The 22,405-nt window shown below is 58.8% G+C and overlaps 1 protein-coding gene across 2 annotated transcripts; it reads right to left on the bottom strand.

Moving 5' to 3' along the window:
- Window positions 1–7,367: 7,367 nt before the first annotated feature.
- LOC139800267 (INSYN2B protein-like) lies at window positions 7,368–21,359 on the bottom strand. Of its 2 annotated transcripts, none has more exons than XM_071753023.1 (4): window positions 21,272–21,359; window positions 11,341–13,084; window positions 9,072–9,146; window positions 7,368–7,791 (listed from the first exon to the last, which is right to left on the bottom strand). In XM_071753023.1, exons 2-4 carry the CDS (start codon window positions 12,783–12,785, stop codon window positions 7,602–7,604), a joined length of 1,710 nt encoding a protein of 569 aa, XP_071609124.1. In that variant the 5' UTR covers window positions 12,786–13,084; window positions 21,272–21,359; the 3' UTR covers window positions 7,368–7,601. The 2 variants fall into 2 exon arrangements, with proteins under 2 accessions (XP_071609124.1, XP_071609125.1); XM_071753024.1 differs by lacking the exon at window positions 21,272–21,359 and adding an exon at window positions 18,730–19,389.
- Window positions 21,360–22,405: the final 1,046 nt, after the last annotated feature.

Here is a 22,405-nt window from a genome sequence, read left to right as displayed (position 1 = left end):
TGAGCACAGACCCCTCAGGAGCAGGTGCTTCAGCACTTCTGATGTGTCCAGCCCTCGCACGGGGCCTCTGAGAATCCATGAGCAGCTAAATTCCCACTGCTCTCTCCTTGCTGCCCGTTTCTCCTGTGCCTCCCCAGCCCCGTGGTGCAGACCCCCGGCCTGACACGGGTGTAGGGTCGCTGGGGCTGCCGGGCTGCCCACACCCCCATCTCGACTCCGTCCCCTGCCGCAGTCAGTCCCAGGGTGTGGGCAGCTCCCGCTGAGCCGGCGATTTTCCTGTGGCACCAGCAGAGCTGCGCTGATCCTCAGGACGCCCCGGTGGAGCCCTCAGGATGCAGATGAGCCAGGAAAAATCAATGTTAACGAGCTGCATCAGCACTGCCAGCCCCCACTGTGCCCCCAGCACTGGCCCACCTCTGACCCCCGCCCACTGCTGGCATAGGCTGCATGTCCCTGCGTCCCTGTCCCCTGGAGAGATTCCAAAGCTGTGGAAATGTGGTGCTGCAGAACATGGGTTAGTGGTGGTCTTGGCAGTGCGGAGGGAAGGTGATCCTGAAGGGATTTTCCACCCAAAACCATTCTGTGATTTGATGATTCTGTGCACCCCAGGCTCCCTGGGTCAGCAGGACCCTGTGTCCTGCAGCTGAGCCCCAATGTGGGGCACAGCAGCAGGGGGCACCCCAGCAGCTGAAGACAGATCTGGGGTGCCAGGAGCAGAGCCCTGCACCCGCTGTCTCATGCTCCCACACAGCCCCGGGTACCCGGTGGTTCCCCAGCGCCAGTAGAAGCACATCCCTGTCTGTCTCATGCAGCCCCTGCACCCCAGGACCTGGGCAGCAAGGACCTGAAGTGGGAGAGGCTTTTCCTGGTGTGCCAGATCATCTGGGTGGGATGCATGGACCTCCAGGAGCCCTACAGCTGCAAGCTCAGAACCGGCCTCCGCTGGCCCTTTGGTATCTCAGGTGAGGGGGAGTCTGCTGGGAGGTCTGCACTGCCCACACTGCACCCCCATCACCATCTTGCCTGCCAGGGTACATGGGGTTGTTGGCCATGGGGTGTAGTGGTTTGGAGCAACAATGCCCTGGGGCTGCTCCCATCAGGCAGCCCCCATCCCCACATGTGGACTGTGACCCCCACACTCACTCTGTCCCCCTGAGCTCGCTGCCCTGTTCCCCCCAGCCAGACCCACAGACGCTCATGACACGTCCCTGGAGCTGGGGTGTGGACAGGGACTGACACAGCTGCTTTGGCAGCTAAGAAGGTCTTGGCTTCCTCTTCCCACCATGGCTGGTGCTGTCAAGTGCCTCCCCCACCTGCCATCCTGTCCTGGTGTGCGGTCCACCAGCCCAGTGCTGCTTGGAGGAGACCCCTGGGAGCCCTGGTCCCTCCATGGTGCCTATTCCCATCAGAGTGGGGAGCTCCCTGCCTTGATCCCTGGTCTCACTCTGGGTATCGATCCCATTGATGGGCTTGCTAAGATGTGATTGATTCTCCTTGGCTAAAAGTACACCTGTGAGTCCTGTGGGGGTGGGCTGGGAGCAGCTGCTGGGGCCAGGGGAGCCACAGATCAAAACTAGATCAAAACCCTAGCTTAGAGAACTTCTGGCAGAGAAAATTAATTATCTGCAGCATTTGCAAACAGCCCCATGAATTAGTTGGAGTTGGAATGGGGACATCCCTGAAGACATTTAGTTTTTTCATTCATCTTCTCTTTATCTTGGCAATCTGAACAGCACAGTAACACAGGCTCCTCAGATATTCTAAATACTTTAAACGGTGCTACAATTTGTACAGTCTGTAATTTAAAGAATTAGATTGCAATTGTAATAAGTTACTGCAGATTGCTGGATCTATTGGATTACGAGGCACCACTGGAGCCGGCTGAGAGGCTCTGGCTGCTTGCAGGAGGATGATGAGGGTGATGGCTGGTGGGGGGGCTCATTGCCTCAGGCCCCCAGCAGCTCTGTGTGGGGAAGGGAATCCCCAGTTTCCAGCAGGTCTGGACACCAGTGGGCTGTGATGGATCCTGGCACTGGTTGTTCCGAGGAGCCATCGTGCCACATCCCACTTTGTCACCTTGTGCACCTTGTGCACCACACCAAGGCAGTGCCCCCCAAAGCTCCCTGCACCCTTCCTGACTTCAGGGACCTCTCCTGTCCCCCACGCTGACCATGGTTACCCCCATGCCCCTCAGAACACCCATGGTGCTCATGCAGCTCAGTGGGGTAAGCTGGACATGGTGACAGTGTGGTGACATGGTGTCCCTCACACTCTGCTCCCTGCCAGTCCCTGCAGCCACTTCTTTTTGACTGGCACTGAAGGTGTTGAAGTGCTCCTGAATATGCTCCTTGTCACCACATGGCTTGCCTGTGACCAGACTGTAATTAATGGGGGTGTCAGGAGAGGCCCCAGCAGACATGGTGATAGTGGGGTGGCTGTAGGGTGGCTGTGGTTTACTCTGTCTGTTGCAGGCTCTACGAGGGGAAGGAGACAGCCAAGTTCCAGCGCTTGCTGAAGCAGTTCTTCCTCTCCCTGAACCAGCTGATGAAGTCCCCGCTGGAGGGGCCCATGTTGCTCTCCCAGGTATGGTGGGGTGGGGGCTCAGCTCTGGTGGGGGGGAATAGAACTGGGGGGGGCTGGCTGTGCCATGCAGGGGTGACCCTGGCTGTCCCCATGGGGGGCTGATACCAGTCACCCTGCCTGCAGACCTCTGCCCAGACAGGGGTGGGGGCTGGGGTGGGGTCAGAGGGAACTCTCACCCTGTGCACAGTGTGTGTGCAGGCTGGGACACGTGGTGGCCTGGGGCAGCTGGCAGCCCCTGCTCCTCTGTTGCATTATTTCATGCCAGTCTTAGACAATCCCTTATAAACTAATCTAATTCTTTTCAAAAGTAGTTTGAGGACTAATAGTCTGGCTGTCCACCTGGTGAGGAGGGGGCTGTCCCTCCCTGTCCGTGCTCCCACCTCAGCACCGAGGGTTATTTTCATTTTCGTGGTCGTGCTGCTGCTGCGGAGCCCCCACTGCAGTGCTGCAGCCTTGCGGCTCTGCACACCCACAGCTGCGGTTTCTGCACTGCTCAGCACCTTCTGCTCTGCAGAAAATCATTTTGTAACACACCCGGAACAGAGGGGCCGCCCGGGGCAGAGGGATGATGGTCTGTGGGCAGCACCGGGGCTGCCAGCCCTGCAGCTGCTGTGGGGACAGTTGAAGAGAAGCCATGGGACCCCTGTGGTGGGGCATGGTCTGCTGCGGGGCAGGGATGGTGCAGGCAGATCTGGGGCTGAGAATTGGTTTTCTGATGCTGCCCACGGTTTCCCCGGGAAGCAGCCAGGGCATGCAGCAGGGTCTCGCTGCCTTGCCCCATGCAAACAGCTGCTCTGGTGCCTCTCACTTTGCAGGAGGGCTTGAAGGTCTCTGCATGTGCTGTTCACTTCAAGGGAAATGTCTCCCCTGGGAGTCCCTGGGCTCTGCCTTGGGGATTGGAGTGTTCAGCAGGTCTGGGTGCTGGGGCCATGCTCTGTGGTGGCCTTAGGCATTGCCCACTATGGCCACTGCTTCCTCATCTGGAGGGTCCCATGGCCTCCCAGGTGTCCTGGTCCCTGGTCACCCTGGCCACTGTTCCTTTGCTGTGTCCTGTACTGGTTCCTGATGCAGCCCAGCCACCAGGTCCTGCTGTATCCAGACCCAATGGTGTCTCCTGAACATCTTGAGCAGGTGCTACAAGGGCAGAACTTTATTTTCTTGTTCTCTGAGTGGGATCTGGAGCTGCTTTGCAGAACTCACAGCCCCCTGGTCTCTGCGAGGACCAGTTCCTGACAGTGGGATCCAGGAGATGTGCTGGAGGCTGACCTGGTCTCTGCAGCTCCTCTTGTCCTTAAAGCTGCAATAATTCATCAGCCTAAGGCAGTGTGGCACCTCTGTGAGGCCACCTCGCTGTGGGGACAGCCAGTCCTCTGCCTGGCGGCTTTAGTCTATGGGATTTTGTACTGTCTAGAGTATTTGGAGCTGAGGAGAGGAGGCTGAGACTCTTTAGGCTCTTCCCTCTGGAGCCTCTGGCTGTCCCTTCACCTGAGGAATGGGAAAAGTTCTCTGGTAGCAATTTTTTTTCCAAAAGTGAAGCTATGTGACTGTGGAGCGGGGAGAGTGACCACTGGTCACGGTGGGCTCACGGGGAGGATGCCATCCATCCCGAGTGGAAGGTGGCAGTATGATTAGTGTTAAACAGCCCAGCTTTACTAAGCATGCAGTTTAATGAAAAGAAATCAAATTTAGCTGTTACTTTTTTGAAGTTACAAATGTAACTAAGATAACTGACATAACAGGCAAGACGAACAACTGTGTGACTTTATAGTGTTCTGATTTAAAATTAGCATTGCGTAACTTTATTAAAATAACTATTTTTAATCTCCTTAATACATATCTTCTCTGTTCTAAAAAAAAAAAAAAAAAAAGAGTTATTACAAATGGAGAGCTGTTGTGCTGGGATGGGCAATGTGCTCTGGGCTCAGACGTCTCTGTGTGTTTACTGAATTGCCAAAGGTGAGGGAACACTCCAGGTGGGTGTGGTGGGTGGGAGCTGACTCGGGATAGAGTTTTTAATTGCACCTAGAGAATCGGGAGATTCACACAGCAGCCCTCCAAGGGTTGCCCCAGCACTTGCAGTCCTGCACCCACCATCTGTGCATTCCCTGTGCTCCAGAGATGAGTCCAGGGTGAATTTGTCCAGGTGCTTTTCAAACCCAGGTGAACTGGCACCAAGGACTGGTCTCTCACGCATCTGTCTGTCCTGCCCATGAGCATGAGGCAGGGCTGGAGGGCTGGTGCGGACAGCGCTCATCTCTTTGTAGGGAGCAGCCCTGAAGTACATCCCCTCCATTCTCCAGGATGTCTTTGGCATTTTTGACTCCTCCTTGCTGGGGTGTGACGCCACCTCTGTCCCCACTGCTACCCTGCCGTGACCCCCCGGTCTCAGGGCTGCAGATGGGGACAGGCTGCAAGGGCAGGTGGAGGGCCTGGGGTCCTGAGCTTAAGGTGGGGGCTGAGTCAGCCACCAGTCCCATGTGGGAGCTCAGGGGGGTTCAATCCAGGTGTTTGTACCTTGTCTGTGCTGGGCAGGGGTGGCCTTGGGGCTCTGTGTGGTGGAACTGGCCTGCCTGTCTCTGTCCCCTCCCCAAAGTCCTGACCTAAACCCCGGGCCGTCAGAACCTGAAAGGTCTTCTGCAGGAGGGAGAGGGGTGCTGAGGCAGGGGTCTGCAAAGCCTGCAGGGTTCTCACAAGCCCTTTCTTTGACACTCATTCCACCCTCTTGCCTGGCTGGCAGTGTCTTGCTGCGGGACTTCATTGGGAACCTGCCAGCCACCATTCCAGTGGGATTGTGCTCAAGCTGGGGGGGGGGGTACAAGCCTTTAAATTTCCACCTCAGCTGGTCTCTAGTGTCCCTGCAAGTGGGGAGAGGGCCTCCAAGCCAAGGGACAGCATGGACACAGTGGCTCTGCAGGCCCAGGAGAAGGTGAGGGCAGGGTGAAGGCAGTGGGCAGTGTCCTCGGGTGCTCTCTGGTGTGATGGGGACATCCTTACTGGGCACCAGCCCCATTTCCTGGGGTGCCGTTTGTTGCAGCAAGGGAAGGAGCTGCGAGCATAGCGGGGCACGGACAGGGAACAACACAAGGACTGTGGAGATGTGGAGCTGGTGAGTGCTGCTCTGGGGGCTTTGGCACTGGTTGGGTGGTAGGAAGGTGCCAAGACCTTCTGAAGATCCCCCAGGGTTTATCTGCCTCTCACTGTGGTGATACAAACCCCACAATGTCCCCTGTCCCACCACACCGAGAAGCCCCAGCAACGGGAGGAAACGCTTAGAAATTGTGGGTGAAATATCTTAAGGCCTGGGCCTTAAATTTTAAACCTAAAGCAGCCTCTAAGAAGAGGACAGTTGGGATGCTTCTGGGTGAGGACAGTTCCCTTGTTCCAGCCTCATGTGAGATGAAACCTACCTTTGTCTGTGGCATGGACTGCTCTCGGGGACAGGACAGCTCTGGCTAGTGAAGACACATCTGTCTCCAGCTGTCCCCAGCCATCCCGCTGCTGCAAACACTTTGCATCCTTGTCTGTTATTTTTGGTGAGCTGCAGTAATTGCAGCGGTGCCACAGGGCTGATGGCATGTGGCTCTGCTGTCTGCAGGGCTGGGGACCGTGTGCCAGCTCTGTACCACCGGGATGGTCCCTGTTGGCTGGGGTGATGGTGCTGTCATCAGTGCTCCTGTCCTGTCCCTGTGGCAGGCAGTGCCCGGTGCTCAGGCATGCCCGTGACCCCTCTTGCCCTGCAGGTGCAGGTGAAGAAGCAAATCCAGCTGGTCCTGGAGCAGCTGCTACACACTGTCAACTGGAGGGTGATCGTCCTGGGCTGGGAGAACTCCCTACAGGTAAGTCCCATCACCAGCACCACCACTGCTGTGCCAGCGCAGGGGCTGCGCCATGTCCCATGGCTGCCTTTGGGTGATGTGGAAGGTGGCACATGACCAGTCTGGGGGCCTGTGCTGGGGTCACTGGTGCTGCTCCTTGGTGCTGGTGAGGACCCAGCAGGACACTGCAGGGAGCTCTGCTGGAGGGGGCTGGAGCAGCAGGCAGTGGGGGGCTGGAGGTGCAGGAAGTTGGGGCTGTGTCCACCATGGACCCAACAGCTGGACCTGGTGACCTGCCACAGGGTGACATACCAAGAGCAGGTGGGAGGGTGTGGTGTGGTGTGGTGTGGTGTGGTGTGTGGTGTGGTGTGGTGTGGTGTGCCATGCTGTGCTGGAGAAGGTTTGGGAGGTAGAGTGGCAGCTCAGCCCTTTGGATGAGCCTCCTTGGGCTACGCCAGCAGTTTGACATCTTGTTCTTTGATCTTCTCCCTGAAGACCTAACTGTACCAAAGCAATAAAGCTGGCAGGCTGGTCAGGAGCTTTATCCTTGCTACAATCCCCAAGATAGATTGGAGACTGGGAACAATTATTCCCTAGAAAGGGTTGTCAGAGCCTGACCCAGACTGCCCAGGGCAGGGGTGGAGTTCCCATCCCTGGAGGGGTTTCAAAACTGTGGAGATGTGGTGCTGAGTGACATGGGGCAGTGGTGGCCTTGGCAGTGCTAGGATAACAGTGAGGCTCAATGATCTTAAAGGACTTTTCTAATCCAAGCAATTCCACCATGACTGGATAATTTGATATTCTGTGCTCTCTGGGGATGAGGCTGCCCTGGTTTGGAAGCATCCTGGATGCTGGGCTTACTCCCACTGAGGTGCTGAGGCACAAGTGTTGCTGCTCCCTACCCACTGCACCACAGCTCCCAGCAGCCCCTCCTCATTCAGAACAGAAGTGCACAGGTGGGAGAGGATGTAACAAAAATAGTGTCTCCGTAGAATTTATTGAATTCTCATTAAACACAGCCGTTGTTCCCCTTGCCTTATTTACACAGGGACTTTGATAGATCAAACCGAACGGTTAAAAATATAAAAGCTGGTGCTACTCAAACCCTACCGTCAGAGGGAGGGAGAGGAGGAAGGAGATGTGGGCAGGGGGTCAGTGCTGGGGTGGTGCCTCTGTGCACCTGGCCCACTGGGCACTGCTGGCTCACAGGAACCAGAAGCATTTGCGCCTGGATTTCTTGGCATCCAGCTTGGCAGGCAGCTTTGTCACTGGCGACAGCTCCTGCTGGGGCTGGGGGAGACCTGCTGTGGGGGAACTGGGTGCCATGTCACCCTCGATGTGGCTCAGCACCCGCTGGAAGCGTCCCTCCTGCTGCCGGAAATCGTGCTCCACGCTGTGGGCAAGGGGACAAAGGGGACAGTGTTAGAGGCCATTGCTTGCAGCACCCCCCACGTGCCACCCCTGTGCCCTGCCCAGAGAACCCTGGGGAGTTCAGACCCCCACATGTCCCCAGGGAGCTCAGCACCTCACATGTCTTCAGGATGTATCTCCAGGGACCTGGGCCCTGCTGTATTCCCAAGGCTGCCACACAGGGGAGCACACATGGCAGGGGACCAGCCTGGCCTTGCTGGCCATCATCCTGCAGCTGGAGTGGACAGCTGACACCAGGGAAGGGCAGGGGCTCATGCAGGACCCTGCAGTGCAATGTGGCTGTGTGAACAAAGCTGCACAGGGCCCTGGGTTTGGGGGGTTAATGAGGAGCTGTGCCCCCCAGCACAGTCTGCAGGTTTCCTGCTGGTGATGGAGCCCCTGGTGTCCCCGCAGCACCCGCAGCGTGGGGTGGCCACGTGCTGTGCCACCTCCTGGCTGGGACAGCTATGTCCCATCAGATCAGTGAGGTGCTGCTGTGTATGGGACCATGCACATGGCACAGCCACCCCACACAGGGGGTTCACCTCATGAGCCCCACACGGCATGCTAACACCTCCTGTCACCTCCTGTCACCTCCCATCACCTCCTGTCACTTCCCATCACTTCACCCTGTGAGGACACTGATTGTTCCCAGCCAAAGGAGTGAGCTGTAGCACCCCCCACACACAGCCTGCGGAGGCACCCCCGCTCCCCAGCCCCAAAGCAGAGGGGGCTTTCAAGGTACACAGGCAGGGGGTCCTGGGAAACAGGTGGGCAGGTCTGCTCCTCACTGTGGGTGTCCCTGAGGGCTGGCACACCAGCTCCTGGCACCCCATGCACTCAGTGCTGCCCCCACTCCCTGTGTCCCACTGGAGCCTTCTCCCATCATGTGGATGGCAGCAGAGCCCAGAGGGAGTCCCCAGTGGGAGCCTGGCACTTACAGAGAGCCACCTCCCCCAGATGTGACATCTCTCCCTACCGTAGAGCTGCCTGGCGACAAGCTCATCAGACCCAATTAGTGCTGAAGTGCCCCCCGAGCCCCAGCAGAGGAGTGGGGGTGTAAATCAGCCATGAACAAGAGATGGAGGCAGTGCTGCTGTGCAGATGTGGTGGGAGAAACACCAACTGCCCCCTCCCCAAGGGCTGATGGGGACACAGCCCTGGCCATGTCACTGCTGCACCAGGGGGGGCACAAGGCACCTTTCCCCAAAACTGAGGGAGTAAAGCAGTCCCAGCATCTGCAGGTGGTCCCTGGTCCCTCACCTGTAGATGATGCAGGCACAGTCCCGGCACGTCCCGCAGTTGGCTATGTCTTGTCCCGTCCGGTACGAGTGTCGCCTGTGACACAGCACAAGGGCCTTGAGCCACGCTTTCCCTCCCCAGCCCTCCCAGAACCCTCATCTGCATCTCAAGTTCATGTTCCAATAATCAGGAGATGAGACTCAGCTCCTCTCTTCTCTGGGATCCAGCTCTTCCCTTCCCTGGGATCCCAGCTCCTCTCCTCCCTGGAGTCCCAGCTCCTCCATGGATCTCCCCATCTCTCTCCCTCAGAGATGCCGTTTGATGCCAGGCCAAGTGTGCCGCTCGGCTCCGCAGATTTCCCTAGTGGTTGCAAATCAGAGACTGGGCACAGCAGAAACACTGAAGCCTTCACATCTCCTTCCATCTCCATCCTGGAGCTGCACCCCATGCCCATGGCCAGCCCAGGTCACCACTTAACTGGGGGTCTGCTGGGGCTGTGCTGGGGGGCTTGCCCATAGACCCCAGCACCACAGGTGGGTGCTACCCGGTGCTGACTCTGGTGCTCCCAGAACTGCATGAGGAGAGTCCTGTGAAATGCTTTGGATGATCCTTGAGGACTCTGCCCCCAGGCCCCCATGGTCCCTCCTTGGTAGGGATGGCTGTAGCTCTGGGGGGCAGATGAGCCCCCCCGTCCCACATAGCAGTCACAGTTTCCTCTTTTAATCTGCCTCCTAATGCTTGACCTTGATCATGATTGTTCTCAGTCCTCAAAAACTAGGTCTTTTAATGCACCAAATTATATATTACAATTGGGATTATACTCAGCACATAAATTAGACCATGATGCCACATATATATATATATATGTATATACATATATATTTAAGGTATGTATAACACTGTGTGTGCTGTATAAACTGCACCCCCCCACCAGAACGAAGCTAATCCTGAGGGTGGTCGGTGTGGGATGTTACCAGTGGGAGACTCCTGGACCCTGGAGGACACATTCCACAGTGAGTGGCACTGGGGCTGGTGGCACTGCTCTGGTGCCACCAAGAGCCCACAGAACACTGACCTGCGGCAAACGAGGCCACGCTGTTCCTCAGCATCAGGACACCAGGATAATTTTTTATGTGACTTCTTCTCCCATTCCTCATGTCTCTGGGCATTTGTTTGCTCATTTGACTGCATCAGTATACAGAGCTGAGATCTTATTTAAGCTGCCTGCAGTGAAGCTAAAAAAGCTGTCCAAGCAGAGAAACCTAATTCTGACTGTGAGAGCAAACCTGCTCTCAACAGGCACCACTCTGCACATGCCCTCACCATAGCCCCCAGGGACGAGGCTTGGCACAGCCACGGCACAGCCAGGGCTCTACGGGTACACCAAAAAGCAGTAGCCAGGCAAGGGGTCACTTCCCAGGCAGCTTCTGCTGTCACCTCTCTGGGACCCAGGCCACTTCTGGCACCCCTGATAGGAGGAAGGTAATTAGTGGTCACTTGTTTTAGATAAAACAAACATGTGTGCAGGCAGCAGGGCCAGGACCACTGGGAACTGCCCACCTGGCAGGCATAGACCTCCTCCTGTCTGCCACATCAAACATACCAATATTGCCACCAACTTCAGTGTCCCTGGCAGGCTAGACCCCTGCCCACCTGTGAGACCAAACTAATGAGCTGCAAAGCTAACGAGCTTTCCCATCCCAGTGCCCCCACTGTCCCCACTGACAGCACAACTGGACCTGAAATGCCAACCATAAGCAGTGCAGCCAACATGGGCTTTGTTATCTTTATTAAGCAACCTCATAGCAGCCTTGCTGTCTCAGAAGGGGCTCCAGGAAAGCTATAGAAGGACTTTGGTCAAGGGCCTTTGGAATGATGGGACAAGGGGCAAGGGTTTCCAGCTGCAAGAGGGGAGATAGAGAGATCTGAGGGAGAAATTCTATGGTGTGAGGGTGCTGAGCCCCTAGCCCAGGCTGCCCAGAGAAGCTGTGGCTGCCCCATCTCAGGCAGTGTTGAGGGTTGGATGGGGCTTGGAGCAACCTAGGTTGGTGGGAGGTGTCCCTGACCATGGCAGGGGGTGGCACTGGATGAAATCTAAGGTCTCTTCCAGCCTAAAGCCTCTGGCTCTATAATGAATGCGGTTTTGAACTGAGTTTCTCAGGGGAAACGTATCCAGGAAGTGGAGGCACCCAAATCTCTGGCATGTCACCCCCCACGTTCCCCATTGTCCATCCACAGCCCCCTCAGGGACATCAGCCCCCCATCCCCACTTCCATCCCTGTTTGCTCACCCATCCCGCTGGGCCTCCTTCTTCTCCAGGTCCTGGATGACATCCAGCAGCACACGGATGGTTTGTTGGCTGGTCTCCAGCACCCCTTCCAGGGACTGCAGCTGGGACTGTAGGTCCCCTGGCTCCCCAGGCCCCCGGCGACCCTCTCCCTGAGATGTCTGGGTGTCCTCATTCCCTGCTGGTGGTCCCAATGGTCCCTTGGTCACCACCACCAGCTGTAGAAGGTCCTGGACATGTCGCAGTGTCTCTGACTGCCTGGCGGTGAGGCAGGGCTGGCTGTGCTGGGGGACCTCCAGTGCTTGCCTGGCTGGCTGTGTCCCCATACCAGGGTCCTGTGGGGCCGGGGGCTGAAGATCCTCGGGCCCCTCTGGTCCTGCCCAGCCGTGCCCTGGCTCGGTGGTGTGTATCCGTCTGCCGATGTCATGGGGGTCCAGATGGCAGAGCACAGCTGGTGTCTTCTCTGGTGCAGCGTCGGCAGAGATGTGCCAGCCCGGGGATAGTGGGACGGGGGCTGGCGAGATGCAGCAAGGCCCCCCCCAGGGCGTGTGGCAGAGCTGGTGCTGGGGCGGTGGGGGGTCCCGCGGTGGGCTGCCCTGAGCTGGCTGGTGGAGGCCGTGGCTGTCAGTGTGCTGGGAGGGCTGGGACAGTGGGTGCCCGCGGGGCAGGGTCTGCTCCGAGTCGCTCCGGCCGAGCCCCCGTGGCTCGGTGGGCAGCCAGGGCTGGCCGCAGGGCACGGACGCTGGGCGGGAGCCGGTTCCACGGCTGCCCCCGGGGTTCCCGCGGAGCCGGGCACGGGGCAGTGGGCAGAGCTCGGGGGCGCAGCGGGCAGCGGGGCACCCGGCTGCACCTGGATAAGGGGGACAGGGATCCCTGGGTGGTGGCGGTGGCACATGGCACACCGCTGCGTGCTGGGGGAGGGCTGCGGCACCGTCACGCGTGGGAAGGCTGCCGGGTACCCGCGGGGGCACAGCGCGGCTGAAACCGGTGGGCACGGCTCCCCTCGGACACCGGATGTTCCCCGCATCCCCGGCCACATCGCAGACGCTTTTGCTGCGGGGCTGTGAGGCCGGGAAGGGTTTGTGGAGGCTCGGGGAGGTCTGGATGGCGGTGTTCATGCAGACCTTCCTGGGCATGGGCAGCGTCAGCGAGCCCGGCTGGGCCTGGGGCCAGCTCCGCCGCGAGGCACAGAGAGCCACCGGCTCAGGGGGGTCCCTGGGGGGCGGCGAGGCACGGGGGGTGTTGGGGCCGGGGGCAGTTGCGGGCTCCCCGCTGCCCTCCACCAGGTCCTTGAAGCGGACCTGGTGCGTGCGGTTCCGCCGGCGCTTGAGGCGGCTCTCGGTGTCGGGCGAGTCGCGGTTGAGCAGCACCGAGCGCACCGTCATGGCTTTCTCCTGGCCGCCCTCGCCGGCGGGGGCCGGGCCGGGCTGGGGCTCCCGGCTGACCATGGCTCAGGGCCCGGCAAGGTGAGGGGGGCCGAGCATGGGGGGCCAGAGCCCTGAGCTGTCCCCGGAGCAGCGGGCGGCCTCATCCCGCGCCACCGCGGAGAGGGGACACTGGGTGGGAGGCGGGCGGGGGTCTGCTGGGCATGCCGCCCGCCGCCCGGCCCTACAGCTCCCTGCCCGCTGCCAGGCATGCCCGCTGCACCCGGCCGCCCATGGCCCCCGCCGGCCGCCCCAGCTCAGTGCCGCCCGCTGCAGGGTGCTGGGTACCGGCTCTCCCGGCCCACGGCTTCTGGGTACCGCACCTGTAGGGACCGAGAGAGGTGGGTCAGCCCCGGCCCTGCCGCCAAAGCCCCCCGAGGATGGGAGCGTCCCCCGTGCTGACCCGGTCTCTGCGCGCTCCCTGCCAGCCCCGCCGTCACCAAACGCGAAGAGACAAGCTTTGATCTCCAGCGCTGCCTCTTCAGCACAAAGGGAGGAGGAAAAAAAGAAACCCCTTTAGCGTAAACACGTTACAAGTTCACAGCTCAAATCAAGCAGAAGCAGCTGTTAAAAATAGCTCTGCCTCACTGGGGCTGAGGACCCGTGTTCTGGAGGGCAGGCATGGGGGGCTGCTGCACAGGACCCGAGTTGGGCTGTGCAAGGGGGGCTCCTGCGTGGGGTGTACAGATGTGGGGCAGCATCTCTGCGTCGGGATGGATATGATGTGGGGCACCCATCCTGTGTGGGGCACGGCTGGAGTGGGCATGGGGCAGGCTGGGTACAGGGAACTCGTGCCCAGTGGGGCTTGGCTGGACCAGAGCACAGGGAACTCATCCTGCATAGGGGGGTGATCACACCCAGCCATGTCCCCTTCCCTGCCGTTGTCCTCTGTCCTTATCGTTATTATGGCACAGCTATGCAAGGTTTCCCCTCCCAAGCAGGCTGGGCAAAGCTCCCTCCACAGCCCTGTCCTGGCTGTACCCCAACCCAATACTGAGCCTCCTTGCCCTCCTTGTTCTGCCTCTGCTCACCGGCTGCAGCCCCAGCCCATCGCACTGCCCAGGCACACGATGCCATAGGGCACGGGGCACACACCAGGAGTCCCCCCGGGATGTCCCCACGATGCCGAGAAGGCTAACAGCTCACGTCGGGAAGCAACAGAAGGGTCAGGGTGGGAGAGAGGGAGTTGCTCTTCTTCGCCTGGAGGTTCCATCTCCCATTTGGGGTCTGCAGACAACCCGAGGAACCTGCAGCATGAGCGAGGAGCGGAGCGACGTGGGCTCCCCCGTGGCAAAAGTCACCCCTTCGCACCACCAGAGCATCCTGCAGGATGGCCCCCACCCTAGATCGCAGACCCCCGCACCCTCTTTGTCACGCCGAGGTAGCAGCCCTGCCTGCTCAGCTAACTCCTGCCCTCGCTGAGGATGGACACCCCCCCGGTTCTTCCCCCGCCCCGTCTTGCCTTGGTCCCGCTGTAGGGAAGCGGCTGACTCAGCACCGCAGCCCGGAGCCGGCACCGGGAAGGACACAACTTCCCCGGCGAGCGCTGAGCGTGCCAGAGCCCGGTGCCCGCCGGCCCAGAGCAGCCCCCTCGCCTCGGCCCCGCACCGCACTCCTCGGGATACTGCTCCACGCCTCGCCCGGCGCTCCCCTTCCCGAGACTGGAGCCGTGCCCAGACACCGAGAGATGCTGGGGAGGCGGCAGAGGGACGGGCACCTCGCTAGTATGGGCAGCAACAGGCGAGGAGAGAACTGGTGAGGGACAGAGCCGGCACAACCGGCCTTGAGCCCACCGTGGCAGGGAGCGAGCACCGGAGGAGCCGTCCCGGTCACAGCTGCAGCCGTGGTCACCCCCGCCACGACGTGCCAGCACCGGGGGCACCCCTCCCCGCTCACATTGCCACCATGGACGGCACCCAGAGCTCAGCGTCCAACACCCACGTCCCACCTCAGAGTCAGCAACGCGCCGAGGGGCAAAGGGGGCTCAGCTGGAATGTCTGGCGCTGGAGCAGGGTCTGAGCACTGCTGGGGACCCTCGCAGCCCCTGAGCGCTCCAGGGGGCCGTGGCGTGTGGGCAGCCTGTGCTAGAATTTAACAAGAGTGACAGTGGGCACAGCGTGGTCCCTCAGGAACACTCCCTGCAGGGTCCAAGTGGGGCACCATAGTGAGCCACAGAAGAGTGAGACGAGTCCGTGCCACTGCCCACACAGCCACCACGGTGCTGCCAATCAGCACACCCTCCACCAACACACCCTCTGCCACCCCAGCTGCACCTCTGGAAAGATGGGAGACAAGCTACAAGGACAAAGAGAAGGTCTATAAATTATACATGCACGAACCCCACCTGGGAGCAGTGCTGAGGATGTCAAACCCTGAAAGTTTGGGCCCCCACTCATCTCTATGTACACTTTGTGGCAGTCAGCTTCACTGCTGTTTGGGGGCTGGTTGCATTGAGTCAGTACCTCAGGACAGTGTAACCCAGTGACATAGCTGATGCCCCTCCTGTACTGTAGCTGAACCCAAGGAACTGCTCTGCTGATGGATCCATCTGGGACCACAGCTCCAGGGACATTTTGGAGGCACAGAAAGGGCCACTGGGAAGGGGCCATGCAGGAAGCAGAGGCACCCAGCCACAGTAGCAGATCTCCAGGAGGGCATGGGGGGGCTGGCACTGGCCAGGGAATTCAACCACCAACCCAAGCCTGGCCAGGGGCAGTGGCTAAGATGAGCTGAGAGCCTGACTAATGCCAGGTGAAGGCTGGCAGCATGTACCAGCCATGGCATTCACCATGGGGCCACAGAGAGCATGGTTCAGCGACCAATTTGCTGTCTGTTCTGATGAGCTTCCAAGTTGGGTCAATGAAGGTAAAAGCCTCGATGGAGCAGACTTGGATATCTGTGAGGCATTTGACATTTTGACGAAGAAAGCAGAATAATACTAAAGCAATGTGGCACACATTAAATGGATTAAAAACTGACTAACCAGTGTGTCTCAAGACATAATCGTCCAGTGATCATTGCCAATTAGCTGTGGTCCTGCAGAGGTGCAGCCAAGCCCCACACGGGCACTGGCTGTCACTTACTTCAAAGACAAAACTCAGCACTGAGAAAAACATGCAGATTATACCAAGGCTGAGAGAAGGGCAAGGAAGGAAAAAGACAAATGCAGAGCCACTGAAGGAGCACAGTACAGAGGCTGTGCAGGATAGGTCTCTGCTGTGGGAGCCCCAGCGTCCTCTTGATCTGAGCAGCAAAAAAATGGGGATTGGGGCAGCCAGAAAGGGGACTTCCTTAAGAATTGAGGCCAGCCAGCACTAGAGCAACTTGGAAAGCATTTGCACCTCTGCCTTGGCAGTTTAAGGTCTGAGTGTTTTTCTCCTCTAGTTTGTATGGAAATTACAAGTGCATGAGTGAGATAGCAGGTCACATCAGATGATTGATAGCTAAAACCAGATGATGCTACTGTAATGCAACGGATTACAGGAATGCTCCAGCAGTGGGCCCTCCAGTTCATCAGGATGCTCAGCACTGTTGGGAACAACATCTCCTCCACTGAATGGCCCATGAAGCATCAGCAACGCTTCCCAAGACCCAGCCACAGACACCACTGAACTTCAGGTGACAACTCCCATCCACTCCTCAGATTGTCCTCACTCCCTGCAAACATCAATTACTCCTCAGGACAATGGGAACTGGAGCACTGGGGCTATGAATCATGTATCAGCCTGGCTGCCATCTCCAGCCTGGAGCCCTTTGGATCCATGAACACACCACACAACTTTGGATGGTGGGATCCAAAACTTGGTCTTGCACCACTATCCCAAGCTGTGCTGGTGCCCGTCAGCTCCAATCTGCAGTCTTTAAAGGGCTTGTGAGCCTCCCCTCAGAGAGCTACCAGTCCACCACTGAGTCATTCTTCTTTGTCTAGTACTGACAGATGGTGAATTTTTTGAGAGAGGCACAAAGTCTTCTACATTTGTATCTTGAGACTTGTCTCTCATGGGCTGCAGGGTTGACCTCAGAGGAACAGAGCCCTTCTTCACACTGTCCCATCCAGAAACGTATCTGTGTCCACCAAAAGTCCAGCAGAACAGAGGGGAAAGCCTCCATCTGCCTCCTCCTTCTGCATGGGGCAGCAAGGCTGAGCTCAGCTCTTCCTCCTGACTCAAGGTCACCAGTGTCCCATGGGAGAGGTCAACCCCAGGACTGATGAGGCTGGGCAGACCCAGCTGCAACCACTGAACAGCAAAAGGTCCAGCTGCTCTACACAGACATCAACAATCCTGACTATGCCCTGGCCAGTTTTGGTCCTTTCTCCACCCATCCTCCACCTCATCCTCCTGGCAATGTCTGTGGCAGAGGGAAAACCAGAGCAGACACATAAATCTTCTCCTCAGGACGCAGGAAGCCAGGAGATTAGATTTATGAGAGAGGAAGTCATATTCTCCTGGAACTGCAGAAGAGAACAGCTAATTACCCAGCTCCACTCACTGGGTACAACAGCTTCTCCTGGGACAAAACCTTTGCTTTTCCTGATCAATGTAAAGGAAGGAGGTGCTGAGAGGGGTGGCACTGAAGGATGAGGCATTTGGTCTCAGCTGAGGGCCAGGCAGCAGCCAGTTTCAGGACACATTGCTCAGCAGCAGAGCTTAATCCCACTTTGGCTTCCAGAGGACTCCATGCGTTTGTACTCAGATCAGAGCAACTGTGGGATCTGAGGATGGAGGACTCAAAATATCTCCTTGGGCAGCTCACAACCCCAAAATCTGTTTCCTCGCTTGAGGAAGCTCCACCACAAAGCCAGCTCGTGCCCTACTCTTGTGGTTCTCCTGGAGGCTCTTCCAGAGCCCGGCTGGTCAGAGGCTCACAGACCTTCTAGTTTCCTGCATGGAAACTAGAATGGCCAGTTTGGGTCCAACTGCTTGTGCCAATACCGCTCTTCTGCTTCAACAGCTCTTCTCTCAGCCTTCAGCCCCAGTGCACTGCAAGGACACAGGTCCCTTCTTCAGCCACGCTTGACCCTGCCCAGCACTGTCCCCCAAGCCAGCTCCCCAGACCCGTGGTTACAGAATCATTCTGGTTGGAAAAGACCTTTAAGATCGAGTCCAACCATTAATCCAACTCTGCTGAGTCCGGTGCTAAACCATGTCCCACAGTCCTTGCAGCCTCCCTCTCTCCGCACCTGCAGTGCTGCAACCCCTCTCTCCCAGGAGCCTCTCAGGCAAAGCCTCATGTTGTGCTCCAACAGTTGGGAACAAGCAGGCAGGCAGAGCCCTGCAGCTGGGGCCATGTCCTGGGCCCTCTGCAGCGAGCAAAACCTGGGGCCTCTGGGGAGCATTGCTGACACACAGGTCCTTCCCCATGTTGGCCAAGGCCTGGTGCAAGCTGCAGCTCACACAAGCAGGGGATCTGCACTCCTCTCTATTTAGGTCACTGACTGAAGTGCTCTGCAGGAAAATTAGTCACTCTCCCAGCCACAGGGCCTGAGAGAAGGTTTCCATTGCCTGGCCAGACCAGGGAGCTCCCAACTCCCACCTCCTGCAGTGTCAGCACCCCGGGGCACCCCAAGGCACCTCTCCAGGCTGCCTGGGCTGCTGGTTGCCCTCATCACAGCTAATACCCCGTGGATGGGATCCCATCAATTAGGACAGCAGCATCCTTCTCCCAGCACACAGAGGTCACTGACTCTCACTTGCATTGCTCCTCTCTCTTTCAAGTGCAGATACGCTGGTGCTGTGAGATGGAGACTTTCCATGGTCAGGAGACACAGCAAAGTATAAAGCCTTTGCACAAAGCCTTCAGGAGCCTGCAGAAACCAAATTACTCCTTCATCTCCTGTGGACGCTAAAACAGCTGACAGTCATGTCTCTGTTCTCACTGCTCCCTATTTGCTTTCCTACCCCTTTGCTAGACAGAGAAGCACTGATACCACCTAATTTCAGAGATAGGAAGGCATAGGGTGACCCACCTGGGGCTGAGAGCCTGTATGGAGCAGGATGAGGTCAGGAGCAATTTGTTTTACATTCGAGGCTTCCCTCCTCCTCCTGGAGCAGGCACCTGTCCCTGGCTGCAGCACCTTTCCCAGGCTTACAGAAGAGACCACTGGGGGAGGAGAATGCCCTGGTCCCTCACAGCAAACTTGGCCTGGGCAATACCCTGTTCCTCCAAGTCCTAGAGACACTGTGGACAGCTGTGAGAAAACAGAGACCCAGCTCAGAGAGCAGGAGAGCCCAGGTGGCCTGGCAGCTGTGACACAGGCTTCCCACAGAGGTGATGTGACAAGGGAAGTGGGACGCAGCCCAAAGACTTTTGCGCACATGAGCTTGCCACAAGACTTCCCGTGGCTCCATGCTTTCCCGTGGAGGGATGCCTCACCTCTCGGAGGATGGTGCCCAGGCACTCATCTGGAGCCAAACGGTGATGGGGAGGGGAGCAGCCGGCCGGGCTGGGGCACCCTGGCAGACAGGGACTCCATGTGCTCCTTCACATGCCAGGAATCCCGTTAGAAAGCCACAAGCTGTCCATAAAGCACATTTCTGGAAAAAGCTGGAAAGGCTTCACCATGCAGCAGTTCAGAGGCAACTACAGCACCCTGGTCAACCCTGCAAGACTCCTGGGGAGGGGAAGCTGAGCCCCAGGCATGGGCTGTAGCCCCCCACCCCCAGCAGCCCTGTCACCCCCACAGTGCTGGCAGTCAGCACAGGAGGGCTCTGCAGCCGCAGCCTCCGAGCACAGAGAGTGAGAATGCCTTTTCAGAATACAAATTCCTGCCTCTAAGTGGATTTTCAATCTAGCAGTCAGCCCCCCCTTTATCTTCATGCGCTTTAGACAACACTAGCTACCAGGGGAATTTAGGAATTAGCAAGTGTCTGTCTTTGCCATGTGCCTCTGTTTCCTCACCCACCAAACAGCCAGGATAATACAGAGCAACACACAAGAGAGACCCTGTCCAAAAGCACCAGTTAGACCTGGAACAGTGTTGCTCCTACGGATGGGAATAGAGCCACTAATCATTTGTGCCCCCTGGATGCTACTGTACTATTAAATAATTATAATAATTATAATTCATAAAGAAGATAGCCTCAGTCTACAGGAGCTTCTGTGTTTAAATTCACCTCTCTGAGCTGAAAGACTGAACACTTCCCAGAGAGAGGAGACACACTGGGAAAGACAGTGGGTGTCAGGTGAAGCCCAGCTCCGCCCGAGGGTCTCTTCCTGGCCCCCTCCTCAGGCAGCACAGCTGGCAGTTCGCAGTATCCACTGCCACCACAGCTGTCTCAAGAGACTCACTCCCAAGTCCCCGGGGAGATGCCCTGTGCTGGCAGCCACTCTCATATGGGGACATGCCGGAAGAGCCCTGGTCCTGGCGGTTACTCACATGTATCCACTTCCTGCTCCTAAGCGGACAACAGCTCCACAGAGATCTCTTCTCCAGGCTCCTCTGCGAGGAGCTGCAGCTATAGCGGGGTTTTGCCTGCACTTTCCCAGGGAGGAGAGGGACTGGAGCCAAAGCTTCGCCTTCCTATCTCAGCGGGAGCAACTCGGGCTGTGCCCAGCTCTGCTCCAGCTGACACAAAAGGCCTCGAAGGCAGAGCTCAGCGCTGGGAGTTGCTGGGAGCAACGTGGGCTGTATCCCTCCAGCACCAGCAGCCGTGCCCTCGACCGGCGTCACCGCGGCGTGCGGTAGAGAAAGTGACATCCCTGGGATCACGCGTGTGCGTGTGTCTGAAAAACGCAGCCCAGGCTGATGGACACATCTCCTGAGCAGGGAGAGCAAAGCAGAGGGCTGGGCAGCTGAATCCAGCATGCTGCCCACAGCTCCCACTCGGGGCTGCAGAGCGGGCAGGGGAGCGGGGCTGCAGCACGGGGGCCCAGCCCTCAGAGGTCTTCTACCCTTCTAACGCAGCAGCCCCCGGCACAACATTGCCCCCAGCACGGTTGTGCTCCCCAGCTCACCGCGAGCCCCCAACGGCTCGCCCGGCACAGGGTGCCGCTGCCCGGCGTAGGGTGCCAGGCACAGGATGCTCAGTATGGGGTGTCGCCGACCACCTGGGTGCCACCAGCCCTATGCCTCACGCACTTACCCGGGCAGCGCTTGCCTCGCAGCAGGGAAGGATAGGAGAGGACCCGGTGGGGGAGGGGCTGCGACCCCCGGCAGCTGTGGTGGGATCGGAGCTCCCCTGGGGCCGGGAACCGCGCAGCGGCGGCGGGAGAGAAGAGGGAAGGGGCACGGCCGCCTGGACACCCATGGTCACCCCCCCAGCCCAGCCGGGGTCACTGCTCCAGCCCCGCTAACCCTGAGCACCCCGCCGGTGCTCGTCCGGCCCCGGCACCACCACGGGGTGCGGGTTTTGGGCTCCACGCACCGGCGGGTCCCGTCCCCGGGTCCCCGCACCGCCCGGGCTCACGGCGCCGGTTGCCACGGCGCTCCCGGTGCCGCAGGACCGATGCCCACAGAGCCCGGCCCGGCCCCTCCGCCCCACTCCCAGCCCCGCTCCCAGACCGAGTACCTGGTGCTCAGCGACAGCGGCGCGGGCGCCAGCAGCGGGCGCGGAACTCGGCGGGGCGGGGCGGGGCAGAGCCGCGCGGGCTCGCCGGGACCGGGGCGGAGCTGCTGTCGGTGCCGGGGCGGGCGGGAGGCGAGGTGCGGGATGCCCGGGCGGAGCCTCGCGGTGTGCAGCATCGGAGTCCTGGTATTCTCGGTACCCCGCCCAGGCGGGTCCTGCACTGCCCCGGCCCCACCCCAGCCCATCCCCGGCAGCGCGGACAGAGAAGGGAAGGGGACCAGGACTGGGCCCGCGGGGTAGCTCTCGTTCCCGAGGGGGGAGGCGCCGTGGCCGGTCTCGGGCACACGGGACAGCTAGGGGTTGTCCGGGACCATTCACGTATGGGGGCCCGGTTGGGCCCCTGAGCCCGTCCCCGAACAGGACGGGGGGAACAGGAGCGGGGCAGCTCTCGGTACCGTCATTTCAATATAAACTGTTTTCCTTGCAGGTGGAGTAGCAGGCGGGGTAGGGAGTTCACCTGAATCCAGTTCTAGCTGTTTCCAGGTGGCTGAAGTAATCCCATCGAGTCCCCAAGGGCAGGCTTAGTTGCAGCTGAAGTTGCTCCCATCGCTTTCCTGCCTTACCCCATAGGTCACGCAGCGCTTCACCCTGCGGTGGGTGACATCCACCCCTGGCAGGGGCACGAGAAACGGGCTTTGACCTCCGGGAGGACTCTGACCCCAGCTCCCTCCCGAGACCAGGGTTATGCATTACTGCACACAGACACTCAGGGAATACGGGTGGATTTGTGGCACTTTCTGGACTCACCTGAACTGCTACTGATGACCAGGAACCTGCAGGATCACTGCAGATGCCTGCACGACCTCCATGGCAGTCTGGGCAGACCCTCCAAAAAGAAACCACTTGCCATTTTCAAAATGCTCTTGCATCCACATATTGCCTTAAATTACCTTTAAAATTACAGATGTATGCTATGGCAAATATGCTGCATTGCTATGCGTCCTCCCCACCATCATGACAGCTGTCAAAACTCTCCCACCCCAGGAGCAGGACCAGACTGGCTACAAAACTAGGGGCTGTATGGGGCAGGAGAGAGGTCTGGAAAGCCTGGGAGAAGGGGGCCAGGGAGGCAAGGGG

The sequence above is a fragment of the Heliangelus exortis genome, chromosome 10 (assembly GCF_036169615.1).
Source record: "Heliangelus exortis chromosome 10, bHelExo1.hap1, whole genome shotgun sequence".
NCBI lineage: Eukaryota > Metazoa > Chordata > Aves > Apodiformes > Trochilidae > Heliangelus > Heliangelus exortis.
Note: the sequence above shows the minus strand (reverse complement) of the source record. Positions and strands in the feature narration are given on the sequence as shown.